The sequence below is a fragment of the Heptranchias perlo genome, chromosome 1, assembly GCF_035084215.1.
Source record: "Heptranchias perlo isolate sHepPer1 chromosome 1, sHepPer1.hap1, whole genome shotgun sequence".
NCBI classification, from domain to species: Eukaryota; Metazoa; Chordata; class Chondrichthyes; order Hexanchiformes; family Hexanchidae; genus Heptranchias; species Heptranchias perlo.
The window spans coordinates 85,382,604-85,396,637 of record NC_090325.1 but is presented as its reverse complement, the minus strand read 5'-3'; the positions used below and the strand labels follow the sequence as shown (position 1 = coordinate 85,396,637).

General features: G+C 39.7%; 1 protein-coding gene across 4 annotated transcripts in view; it reads left to right on the top strand.

Annotated features, from left to right (window-relative positions):
* Window positions 1–14,034, top strand: part of slain2 (SLAIN motif family, member 2) — a 71,781-nt gene that overhangs the window by 52,633 nt on the left and 5,114 nt on the right. Inside the window, exons 7-9 of one of the 4 annotated variants that reach the window (XM_067988047.1) lie at window positions 399–464; window positions 4,207–4,287; window positions 11,915–12,212. In XM_067988047.1, coding sequence (XP_067844148.1) covers window positions 399–464; window positions 4,207–4,287; window positions 11,915–12,212 — 445 coding nt within the window. The remainder of the gene's footprint in view (window positions 1–398; window positions 465–4,206; window positions 4,288–11,914; window positions 12,213–14,034) is intronic. The other 3 variants (XM_067988057.1, XM_067988067.1, XM_067988077.1) reach the window with 3 other exon arrangements.

Below are 14,034 nucleotides of genomic sequence, written 5' to 3'. Positions count from 1 at the left end.
TTATGTTTATTAAGGAGTGTATGATGGGGAAATGAAAAATTGTTCACCCTAGAATTGGAGGTGGGTAGTGTTACAGTTGGAGTAAAAGGATGCAGATTCATGCCCTCAGTTACCCATACAAACGCTGCTTAGCTCAGATGTGCCATCAAGACAGATGGCAAGCAGGAGGTAAATGCAGAGAATCTCCATTTGGGTTGCTTTCATGCATCTCAGTGACTGATTAGAATGGTATTGGCAGAACTTTCCCTGCAGAGGGAAAAAATAGAACTGCCTGAGATCAAACATTTTGTTTCTCCCCAAATTTTTTGTTTGAGATGCTGTCTCATTAAAGTTTGCATGCTAAAGTTTGGCCCATTCCCTAATCTACCCAAAATAGTTACTTTTTTCCACTTCTATAGAGAAAACAATAACGCAAGTACAAGAGAAGAAAGGCAGAGGCAAGAATATGCGATTACAGTGTGATGGTGCGTAATTGTTCCTCTGGTATTAAATTAGAGTTGAACTCATTTACAGCTGAAGATACAGTTTGGGAAAATTCTCACTGCAGTCCCTTGTAAGAAAAGCCAAGATGGTGTTATTGCAGTTGTGCAGTGTAATTGTGGGCTGCATCAGTTAAACTGTGTAGTAAATGAGTTGATGCTTGTTGCACTGTTGGAACTCAAAAAAGAAGCTCCTTATTCATTTATGGAAGCAAATACTAAAACATTATTTGCATGCTGTAACTTGGGCTACCGGGTAGAGTTAATAAATAATGTACAACAATGCAAACCTTCTTTCTACTGCTTTGTGAACAAATTGTTCTGGGAAACTAAAACCTGCTGCTTTCCTTTTGAGGCCGTTTGACACTATATTACTTTTATAGAGATGTCTCTTGTGGGCTTTAGAGGCTTTTCTTGGTGTCAGGTGATGCAAGCAACATTCTGTATTGTGGTGCTGAATATATATCGCTGATTATTGTAAAAATATAACCTCTGTATGAAGTGGAAAATGACTGCAGTGAAACAGCAATATTTAGTTGGTGTGCACCTTGTTGGTACTGTTAAACTAACTTAAAGGTTTGGATATTGAACATTTTGGGAAAGGAGAGAATTAATATTAGAAAAACATTTAAAAGCCCGTGGTTCTATGATGAGGCAGTGGGCTTGGTACCGGTGGGGAGAAGTAGATTATTTCATTATGTAGCAAAGTATCCTGCTTTGACAATTCTACATTGTCTTCTCTAGTAAAGAACCTTAAATCATTATCTTCTCTTCCGCTCTCTCTCTCCCTCTCTTCCCCCCCCCCCCCCCCCGCACTCTTCTCCTTCCCCCATTTGTGTCCAGTTATTCCCCTGCCTTTGACCTGAATACTACACATAGTATTCCCATATGCAGCACCTCAGCCAGATTGATTAGTACTTACTATTTCCTGCTTTACCTTGTCTTCTGTTTTCATTTTGAACTTCAGTGGTGTCTTGCCTGTGGACCTTGACACCTCACCTAGTCTGCCCAAGCAATGTGCCTTAGCCTCAGTCACAGAAGAAAGCCCCCTAATACACCACAACATTTTTCCAGTTCCCAGACCAGTCATCCTGTGGGCTATTACAATTGGGTGTCCATGCGCATTGGGATCTAATTGGATATTGCCTAAACTCATTTCATGTTGGGCCCTAACAACCAGAGGGTTTTTTTTCCCATCAACTGCACTGGATTTGAAAGCAAGTTCCAGAGGTGACAGGCTCGTGCCTAACTCACTGCACTATCTGCCCCCAACCCCCACTCTGAGAATTTTCTTTTGTTCCTATTCAGTTTCTATTTCCACTCTTTTCAAACTGATCAGCTGCAACATTTTTTTTAATACTCAGTAGGCATTGACAAACAAGCTTTGAAATCAAATTGATGTGTTTGAGGTCATCTAATTTTTTTAAATACTGATATTTAGAAATAATATTTAATCTTGTTTAAATCTAATATTTAAGCTTAAGAAAACTTTTGAACAAATGTACTGCATGCCTTTCTGGGAGATTTTTAGTTTCTGTAACTAATAATACTTATGAACCTATTGCAAAACTGGTGCTTTCTCTTGTTCCTTCACCTTGATGTACCAAATGTATAGTTTCTTAAGGTTTTTTTCACGCTGAGAAGAAAATGGCCAAATGAGCATATAGGTTTGCTCTACAAAAAATCTCAATTTTCCATAATGAGTCTTTGGAAAACAAGGTTAGTATTACTCTGAATTACCATTCCTTTTGAATGAACTCATGGCTGACTGAAGCAATGGTCATAGATTTCCAGCTCTTTGTATAGATTTGAGTTGTTAGTTTATGGAGGATTTTATTCTTGGTGCTTGTTACAGTAATGCTGTTCTTTTCTGCTGAGACCTTTTTTTTTGGCTGTTAGTTCTTCAGCTTGTATTAGCTTCAGATGAATACTGTAGATCAAGTTGCAGTACTTCCTAATTTATAATATTTTATCATCTGTGGACTGCAGCCTTTACTGGAATGCACTGCTTGATATAAATAAACTTTGATATCACTCACAATGACAGCATCACAATTTAATAGGTTAAATAAATCAAGAAGGATTAATCTTGCAATTCCAAACAAAGTTCCACCATTGTGTCTCTTTTCCTCTGCAATCTTAATCTTTCTCCTCATCTTGCATCCCCCACCCCCTGCTCTTCCTTTTGGTTGTGGCATTCACAAACTAGGTACTGTGTTTTTTTGTTCCTTTTTTGTCTCTTTTTCACATGGTCTTTGATAAATCAGCAACTCTTGCCCTATCTCTATTGTTTCCTTTCTACTGCACATCATTCACAGTCCAATTGCCATTTTTGGTGATTCTGTTTTCAAGTGTATTCATATGCCAAAAATATTCATAATAAACCATCTCAAATACAGTTCATTAAGTTTACTATTTGGAAACTCTTCTGTCCCATTTGGTCACTTTCAATAATGATGTAATAGTGTAATGCCAATACATTTTCTGGTAATTTGATGGAAACTCATTTGCATTTCACTTAACTTTTGAATCAGAAATGTTGGAAATTGATATTTGAGCCATAAATATTCGAGGTTAAAGATTTTGGTCTGTCAACTCCCAGTGAAACACAAAATACGTATTTTAAAAATTTGCCAAGAACATTTAAGTTTACGATGCTTAAATTCTAAATTAAACTTAATGCAGGTTGTAAACCAATGTTATAATGTTATGAACAATTCTAAAGTGACTTCTTCAGAAATTGTCTAATTTGACTAGATAAATACTGAGAACAGGTCTTGAGCAAACAGATTATGGTGCATTTCTGCTTTAATTTGCACCTTAGGTTGATCCGCTGAAACTGATTTGTCCATCAACTTTTTAAGCAAGCTTTAAATATAGATCCAGCTGATCAAATAATTTGTTTCTTGAAATGGGGATGCTTGGAGTGCCCTGCACACATGTCTACACTTGACCTTGTCCTCTCCATACTTCCAATAACTACTGAACCTTCACCAAACCCTAAAAATTATTACTTCTCATCAGGTTTCTTGATTCATTTTTCAAGATTTTATTGAGGGTAAATCAGTAGGTTTGCCCTTAACCATTGAATGAGCAGTTCCTTTAACAGAGTTGCACTTTCTGTTCAAAGTACTCCTCCCATCTGTCCTCTTTAAAAATACATAGTGAGTTGCTGATCAAAAAATACATTCTGCTTGTACCAAACAATGAAATGCCACTTGGGAGATGGTCCAACTTTAGATGACACACACAAATCAGCAGCCTCCCACTTAAAAAGTCACCTGCAATAAAAAGCTATGAAAGCATCCATTTGTCAAACATTAAAAACACTCCACTTTCTCTTTAACATTATCAAATTTTCTGAACTGATAAATTTGCTAGACTCGTTAACTTCAATCAGAAATAATTGCAAAAAAAATGTTCAGTACATTTTTCGGTTTACAAATACATCAACATTTTTATTCAAACTACATTTGCATTGTTTTTAAAATGATTGCCTAAACCACTTCCATCATTCTTTGCATGGAGCAATGTTTGTGTTTCTCCCTTTTCTTGTTTTAACAAGTCCATGATATCTTCTTGCTTATGGCTGAAATAAGGGGTTAAGGTAATTCGTGGTATGTCTGACACTTAGGGCCTAAAATATATCCTTTTGCATGTTCCCCCTTTACCTTTTGACAAATCAGTTATCAGAGGTTATTAAAAAATGACTTTTGTTTCTCTACAGCCCAGAGAAAAAAGCAACCACATTCACGTCACCCACCTCAGAATAACAAACTGTATATCTATAATCGAGCTATCCAGCGAGGTAAATTGTTCTCTCGAACATAGTTTATTTATAATGTAGAAAATATGAGTAAAAAATAACCACGCTTATGATCACCAATGCTTTCACTTCAGTGGCAATTTTTTAAATGATGATTCCTTGCCAAATAATATATTCACTTTAATTAGTGACACTAAGCAACATACTTGTCAGTAAATTATTCATAAATTGTCAATTTGAAAAATGTGAAACTGGCAGCGTTGAAGATCTCGAGATTCTCCTGCAGATCTGCCCACCGGCCTCCTGACCACCAGCCCTTGTCCTGACTTCTTGGAGAGATTGTATGAAGCATCTGCCCTTATCCAGCCAATCCATTTGAATGAGGCAACAAGCATTAGATCATTGTTTTTCAAATAGTGTTTTTGTGTATATAAATCTCGGTGATATTATGAGAACAGCATGACGAAAGGGAACATTTTAACAACAGTTGCCAAAATTCCTGTCTACTTATTATGCAACATTGATAATCCTGCATTTATTTAACTTTTAGGGATCTAAGTGGAGCTAGCAACCAGCTTTTAACTCTAGTTAATATTTTTCAAGTGCTGAATATCTTTGAGTAGTATTTTGTATGTCTTTGTGGGGTGTTAAGTGTGGAGGAGAGATCATTTAAATCACATTTATCTTAAAATATTTGAATGGTAGAGGATTTTGAATTCGAAGCGTCAGAGGATGAGAAGCCAATGAAGAGCAAGTATAGAGGTGATCAGGCCACAGAGTTTTTGCTGAATTGGCATTTATGTGTAGTGGAGCATGGTTTTGCTGGCAAGGAGGGTGTTGGAGAAGTAGACCCTGAAGGTGACATAGTGTGAATGGAGGACTCAGCAGCAGTGGGGGTGAGGAAAGAGCAGAGGCGGGTGATGCTTCAGAGATAGAAATAGGCAGTCTTCACGAATGAAATGTGGGGTTTGAAGCTCAGCTCAGGGTCAGACAGAATGCCAACATTGTATAGTGTCTGGTTCAGCCTAAGCAAGCAGCTGGGGATGGAATGGAATGGGGATCTAGGATTCTTACCTTTTGTCAGAAGCTAAATAGGACGTTTTCAATCTTGCTGGTAAGTAGGAGGAAATTCTGGTTTATCCTTAACTTGCTGTTGAACAGGCAGTCTGACAATATGGTGGTGATTGTGGAGTAGAGAGTGGCAGTGAACTTCTCTCATATTCTCCTCATCCGCCAACCCATTTTCGATGATTCATAAATGCCAACTTGGCCAAAACTCCGTTGCCCACAACTTATTTCCCACTAAGCCCTACCCCACAGTCACCCCATCCTCCTTGGTCTCCATTGGCTTCTTGTCCTTCAAACTTCAAATTCAAAATCCTTAGCCTCGTTTACAAATCCCTCCAAGACGTCACCCCCTCTTATTCGTCACTGTGCATCCTTGTAGGCATAACCCATGCCTATGATGTTACTGAGGGGCAGCATATAGTCAAGAAATAGCAGGGATCCAGATGGAATGTTCAGGCATTTCAAGGTAACCATGCTGGAACAGGGGGAGAAAGCATTGCAGCAGACATGCTGGCTACATTGGGACAGATAAGAATGAAACCAAATGAGGGCAGTGCCACAAAGATGATGAAACAAAGAGGATAGATTGATTGACACTGTTGAGCAATGCAGTACAGTAAGTCTGGTAATGGCACTTGAGTGCCATTTATGTCCAGCATTTAAACCATACAATAAGGGGGGTAAACACCCCATCACAGTTCTTTAAATGGTGTGGTAAACATTTTGGTACAAGTTTATTATTTGTAAAACAGTTGTTGCTAATTAATGTTTGTGTATTGTCTTTTTCTCCCATGGATACAACTTTAACCTAACAAATCTTCCTTTCACCTCCAAAAAAAAAGCCTCATTTAGAAATAACTCCCATTTCAGCTCTCCAGCAGCACGTCATTCCTTGACCAAGACGACATGCAGGAGCCTGTTCCTACTTTGCCAATGCTACCTTGTAACTAGAGTGGTGCAAGAGTAATACACAGTGGCACACTTTATAATTTCTTCTCCTTCCCTGTAAAAAAAAAGTACTACTGTGTCTCTCATCTGCACCTCTTCCTGTTACCCAGTTTGAGATTGGGAACTCACCATGGAGGAAATTGCAGTAGTGCTTACCTCCTTAAGAGAAAGATGATTCTAATCCTTGAATTCTTCCAACATCTCAAACATACACTGAGATGTTCCTTAGAAAATCTCTACCTGCCCCCACTCATGATGAATATCTGGGAATAGGTTTGGAGATTTTAGGGATAGATACAGACTGAGATGATTAAATAGTCCATGAAATACAATGCTGTTGGGGCTGGTGGGGTGGGTGGATGTTGCTGGAGAGCAGCAAGTCATGATTGAGAGTGGAAATGCAAGGATGGATAAACATTCTGCAGTTTTGCTTGATTACCTTTAGGGATCAGGTGAGTATTCAGACTGCATTTTCCTCAGGAAATTTAATCAGTGGATTAGAGTCCACAAAAGAGCAAATTGTATGATTTATAGAAGGAGCAGGCTTGATGAGCTGTGTGGTCATTTTTCATTTCATGCTTTTTTAAAGTAACTTACTGTCACATATTTTTGAGAAATTCTCTTTAGTACTATGTCTGAGTGCTAACCTAGGTTTAATTTAGAAATGTTAAAGTTTTTGATATATTAGATCTTCATGCTAACTCCTAATTTTAAGATTTAATTTGCAGAAAGAACCTCACAGTTATCAGTAACACCATAAAAAGTTATTTATTAAGGGCTTTTTATGTATGTATGTGTGTGTATAATATATATAATATCGCATCAAAGTGCAGCTGGAGACAACTAGTAGATTTGGTGATTGTGGGGAGCCCAGAAAAATTTGGACTGGAGAACTGATATGCCAAGCTTCAATGTTACATTGTACAAACTTTTTGAATGGAGTGAGAATGTGGAGGTATGGTTTGGTTACTGCAGTAGTTGCATTCCCTGCCATAACAATGGAGATTTAACTTTTATAAAGAGTTGTTTACTTGCATTGCTGATGTAGTGGGCAATGTGGAAAATGGGCGAACTTACCAGTAGGCAAACTGATCTAAGCTTTGTAGAAGGCTGAAGTTGGCAACAGTGACAGAAGAGGCCAAGTTTTCTCCTGGATTCCCTTTAAGTCTCTCAGCCACCTTTGGCACCTATTTGCCCCAGCATAGATTGATGTGATTACCCAGTCAAGCATCTGGGTGTTTTGTAACTGAAGAAGTGAGTGGGTGATATCTTTTTTTCAACACTTTTATTTGAACTTGTTTACTTTCCTTATACAAATGTTGGTTAGGCTGCTTGATGTAACAATGGAATGGGCCAATCACAGAGCAGCACCGATGGTGGCTAATGAAAGTCCTAGTTCTGAGACCATTTGACTGCAATTTTTGGAGAACAGAGGAATCAGTGTATGTTGATTTTTTAATCCTTAAAGAATTGTCAGTAAAGCTCACTTTACTGAATTTGCGTTCCTTATGGCTACTTATCTTGCTGTTAAATTTAAAGTCTTTGCTAAGATGCTTCCCAGGGACACTGTAGTATTTTAGTTTTCCAAGCAAGGAATTTCTGGACACAGTAGGTAACAAATGTCAAAAGCAGCAGTGGATTTAGTGCATTATTTCTGAAGATAGTTTATACAAAATATTTACATTACTGAAATGGGCCAGAGATTTGTTTTGTGTAAAATTGAAGTAGATGACAGGAGACAAGAACGTTTGGATTTTTTTTCAATACATAGGGAATTTTGTGTTTTACATGAAAGTCAGGATACAGACATATATGAGCAATAAGTCAACAAAATGTACTAATCTGCCTGATTTTAAAATGTCTGCCAAATATTTTCTAAAATGCTAAAATCTAAAGTAACACTGAATTGCGTGCACCATTTAAAATTTACAACATGAGCTCCTTGGCCTAAGACTCTTCTAATGCCTCCAGATTTTATTCTACTGACATAATGGGAGATTAGATTGTATTTCAATTCATGATCAGTTTGCAAGATTTTTGATTCTTGCAGATTTTATGTCTGTTTCATCTGCTTAATAACAGTCCTTATTTGATGTACCTGGATACAAAGTAATTATGCAAGATGTGAACACTGAGTCTTGTTATCCCCACTGTTGCAACCTGGTGTTTAACTGCTTGAGTTAATGTAGAACCAGAGCACAAAGATGATGCTCACATTATCCTACTGTCCAGCTGTACCAAATAATGTCTGTTATTAACCAAGTGAGGTACAGGCAGGGCTGCGTTGTTTTTAAAGTACAGGTGGATTGAAGATTGGGACACATTCTCAAGTAATGCATTGAAAGGACAAAATGGACAACAATTGGAGATATGGGCCTCGATATTAACACCCTCCCCCGCCCCCCATGATGGGTGTGGGAGGGGGTCGGGAGGGGGGTTGAATCCTGAAAAATGGGGAATGTATCCCCAACTCGACGCATACATGCTCGTTGCAGTTTTTACGGCAGTGGGTTTCGAGCCTTGCAATTGGGAGCCTGATTTAAATTTAACTGCTGCCGCAGTGGTTTCCCAGGGCTCAGGAAACCCGGCAGCGAAATGGAGGTGGGAACTGCTGGTTCCAGAAGGTAAATGCTTTTTACAGCACTCCTTGTGGGCAAGGAGGAGTAGGAGTGCTCCCCCCGGCCCCTCAAGGAAGCCTTCAGCTTCCCTTTTGCCGATCACGGCCTCTATCTAGCCTCTGCTGCAATCGGCAACCCCCAGATCTGAAGCCTGCCCTACGATCAAGGCCTCACCCAACCCCTAATCTGAAACCTACCTCGTGATTGCCGGGGGCCATCCTAAAGGGTCCCCGGATGTGGCCTCCTACCACTGGTTTTCCTTCCCGACAGCCAACCAGCCTGTCAATTTGGCCGGATGCCAGGCAGGAATCATAGAATCATAGAATCATAGAAGTTACAACATGGAAACAGGCCCTTCGGCCCAACATGTCCATGTCGCCCAGTTTATACCACTAAGCTAGTCCCAATTGCCTGCACTTGGCCCATATCCCTCTATACCCATCTTACCCATGTAACTGTCCAAATGCTTTTTAAAAGACAAAATTGTACCCGCCTCTACTATTGCCTCTGGCAGCTCGTTCCAGACACTCACCACCCTTTGAGTGAAAAAATTGCCCCTCTGGACCCTTTTGTATCTCTCCCCTCTCACCTTAAATCTATGCCCCCTCGTTATAGACTCCCCTACCTTTGGGAAAAGATTTTGACTATCGACCTTATCTATGCCCCTCATTATTTTATAGACTTCTATAAGATCACCCCTTAACCTCCTACTCTCCAGGGAAAAAAGTCCCAGTCTGTCTAACCTCTCCCTGTAAGTCAAACCATCAAGTCCCGGTAGCAGAAGAAACAAATTATAATGACTTCCTGCCGTTAAATTTGACAGGACCTCTGCATCCCCAGCCTCCCCGTAAATATCGGGGCCACGATGTGGGAAAACTCATTTTTGAGGGGATTGCAAAGAAAAGTTTGGCGAGGTAAATTGCAGGAGTGTACTTAATGGTGCAACTCTGTTACCTTTTTTCACTATGGCTAACATTTTTGTGGATGATCATAGAATGGTCACAGCACAGGAGGAGGCCATTCAGCCCATTGAGCTCTTTGTGAGAGCGATCCAGTTAGTCCCATTCCCCTGTTCTTTCCCTGTAGCCCTGCAAATTTTTTCCCTTCAAGTATTTATCCAGTTCCTTTTTTGAAAGCTACGATTGAATCTGCTTCCACCATATACTTGAAATATTCCCCTCAGACCAAAGTTTGCCTTAGTTATGTGCTCTATAGGAATCTAAATGGTTTCAGATATTACTTTCGTTGGATGTGGCAAGCTAGAAAACATGTTCAAAAAACATATTGACGAGGTTTAAAAAATGCTCAGGTTTCATGAACAAGTGCTGCATTGCCTCATCTACCCTCTCTGTCACCTCTCTGAGAGGGTAGATGAGGGCAATGCAGTTGATGTGGTGTATATGGACTTTCAAAAGGCGTTTGATAAAGTGCCGCACGGTAGGCTTATCAAGATTGCGGCCCATGGAATAAAGGGGGCAGTAGCAACATGGATACAGAAGGGACAGGAAACAGTGAGTAGTGGTGAACGGTTGTTTTTCGGACTGGAAGGAGGTGTACAGTGGTGTTCCCCAGGGGTTAGTGCTGGGGCCACTGCTTTTCTTGATGCATATTAATGACTTAGACTTAGGTGTACAGGGCACAATTTCAAAATTTGCAGATGACATAAAACTTAGAAGGGTAGTAAACAGTGAGGAGGATAGTGATAAACTTCAAGAGGATATAGACAGGCTGGTGGCATGGGCTGACACGTGACAGATGAAATTTAACGCAGAAAAATGCAAAGTGATACATTTTGGTAGGAAGAACGAGGAGAGGCAATATAAACTAGAGGGCACAACTCTAAAAAGGGTACAGGAACAGAGAGATCTGGGGGTATATATGCACAAATTGTTGAAGGTGGCAGGGCAGGTTGTTAAAGTGGTTAAAAAGGCATACAGGATCCAGAGCTTTATAAATAGAGGCCTAGAGTACAAAAGTATGGAAGTCATGATGAACCTTTATAAAACACTGGCTCGGCCACAACTGGAGCATTGTGTCCAGTTCTGGGCACTGCACTTCAGGAAAGATGTGAAGGCCTTAGAGAGGGTGCAGAAGAGATTTACTAGAATGATTCCAGGGATGAGGGACTTTAGTTACGTGGATAGACTGGAGAAGCTGGGGTTTTTCTCCTCGGAACAGAGAAGGTTGTGAGGAGATTTGATAGAGGTATTCACAATCATGAAGGGTCTAGACAGAGTAGATAGAGAAAAACTGTTCTCATTGGCGGAAGAGTCAACAACCAGAGGACATAGATTTAAGGTGATTGGCAAAAGAACTAAAGGTGACATGAGGAAAAACGTTTTTACAGAGCGAGTGGTTCGGATGTGGAATGCACTGCCCAAGGCAGATTCAATCATGGCCTTTAAAAGGGAACTGGATAAGTACTTGAAAGGAAAAAATTTGCAGAGCTGCGGGGGAGTGGGACTAGCTGGATTGCTCTTGCTTAGAGCCGGCGCGGACTCGATGGGCTGAATGGCCTCTTTCTCTGCTGTAACCTTTCTATTATTCTGTGAGGTTAAATATTTGAAACACTTGTGGAAAACTGCTACCCAGAAATCTGTGCCAGTGGTACCATGATCATTGTTGTAACTGTCCATTTTTACTTCGGAATACAGTTACCATGTCACCAGTAATGGAGAGCCACACTGATTCCAGTGCTGCCTTTCCCTGTTTACACAGTAATCCGTGGAAGGATTCTGGCGCTGTAGCAAGCCAGTGTAACACAGTACATTAATCCATCAGATTCCAAAATATTCTCTGGTTCTAATCCTCAGACCAGTCGAAAGATAGATTTATATATATTTTTATTTATTTATATATTATGTATTGTGTGTGTGTGAATTGTATAGTGTCCTTTGAGTTTATGTTTCAACCCTTCAGAATTGTTATGTCAAATTATATTACAAGGGTACCAATATCAAAATTATTTTAGAGTGCACATGAAATGTCTAATGAGCTAAAATGATCTGTTTGCAACCTTTTTTTTTCTTTTGCAGTACCTTCTCCAAGTAAGCTTAGACTTCCTACCACACCGTCTCCGCTAGCTCTCCGGCAACCACTGAAAGCAATGGTCAACCCAGGGCCTGTCTCCATAAATTCTGCATCTGGTCACAATAGTTCTGCACCAGGGTCCTCTGTTCAGCCTCCCAGTTCTCCAAGTCATACTGCTGCAGGTGGCACCGCCCCTAATAAAGGTCAAGGTGCAGGGATCCGGAGTGGCTTGCCTCGACCTAGTGCCTCTGCTGGAGGGGGAATACCAGTGCCTCGGAGTAAACTTGCACAGCCTGTTAGAAGGTAGGAGTGTAACAGCAGAATCCTTAATTTACATGAAATCCAATCTCTCAAACATGCTAATTGAGGGAGAATGAGTAATGAAAAGAACAGTTTCGTCAAGCTATGTGGGAGCCATACGGTTATAATTTCAGATGGAATAATTGAATTACTTTTCCTTTATTTTGTGATCACTGTTCTATTAATTTTTTTTTACAGAACTAGAAAAGGGTTAGATGAAGTAGGAAGGGAAGAGGCTTGTGTGGAGCATAAACACTCACATGGACCTGTTGGGCCAAATGGCCTGATTCTGTGCTGTACATTCTTTGTAATTCTATGTAGAAAGCGAAGGCTACATATTCTGTAGAAATGCAGCTATCTGCCATATTTTTTGCTTAATTTCTTTTTGAAGTGAATTTTATGCCAGTTGATGCCTACTATCAACTATCTTTATGGCCTCTTTGAGTGAGATTAGTAAATTATGAGCGGTTAGAGCACTTTTGCATATGTATATTAATTGGTAGAGACAGGTGTGGCTCAGATGCACAAAGCCTGAAGATTCCCAATTCAAATCTGTGATAAGTTAACTGATCTCAGAAGGGTGACAACTGAGGTGCAACAATTAGCTTCTGTGCCCCTGGCCTAAGGAGAGGAAAATTAATCAGGGTTTTGGTTTCTGTTTCTGGTTTCTATTCAAAAGCCATGTCTAGTTATGATGCCTAATAGCTGTGTAGCGTGATTACAACATTGTCTAGGTTCACACATGAAGAATGGCCACTTAAGCAAGGTACCATAGGGAAAGCAGCAACTGTAGAACTGTACTGCAGTAGAGGTCAGCACCTTGAGGGGAGAAAGGTTAGCAAATGATGTAGGAGTTTTGTGATATGCACCAGAGGATACAGGGTGAAAACTGCATTTACACTTCGCAGAGAATAGACTTTATCACACTGTTGTGGGCAGGATTTGACTTTGGGTCTAAGAGACAAAGGGGCAATGTATAACCCACGGAGCCACCCAGTATCTTGTCCTTTCTTAAATAAAGCATTTTGTTTGTGCAGAGTGCATATTTCATTGAAAACTCATTGTAAGTACCTGCAGTTCCCATTAATCATGTAGGTGGTGCTATAATGGGTGCTTTCAATGTTAAATGTGACACACAAAATCAGTAATTTTATAGTGAGGGTATATCACCCTGTGATTGTGCAATCCTGCCATCAGGTTCCCATACAGTGCTCAAAATTCTTTCTGGAATTTTTTTTCATCTTCCTTTATCAGTAACTCAAATGTCTAATGTCCAAAATAAATGTAAAAAATTAAATATTTCACAAAAACAATTAAGTTTGTCCACTGAATTATCTTTTACTATCTTCATTAAAGTTTTTACATAATGGCATTAGCCTCTCCCAAAAGCTTGGGCTTGAACTTGATATTTTTACCCAGAGCTCTGACATGGTGTCGAAAACTTTATTACCTATTATACACAATGCATTAACTCCAAACACTTATTTTCAGACAAGTAAGAATTTATTAAAAGAAGCTTGTATACAAGGGAAGCTGTGTTCTAAGCAATGGTTAGAACCACCTCTTCTTCGAACAAAGAAAGCCGTTATCTTTTATACAGTTAATTCAGTAATGTCTGTCTATCATTGAATATGGGCGTACATGTACACTCTCATTGGTTCAAGTGGTTAGTCAATCAAAAATAGGGAACCCACCCTCTATTCTCTCATGTCTGTCTCGTGGCCCCTCAACAGGGTCTGGGAATTTACGTTGCCTTAGCAACACTGCTCCTTATCAGAAGAAACTATTCCTAGTCTCAAGGCTATATGGTCATTAATTTCTGTTA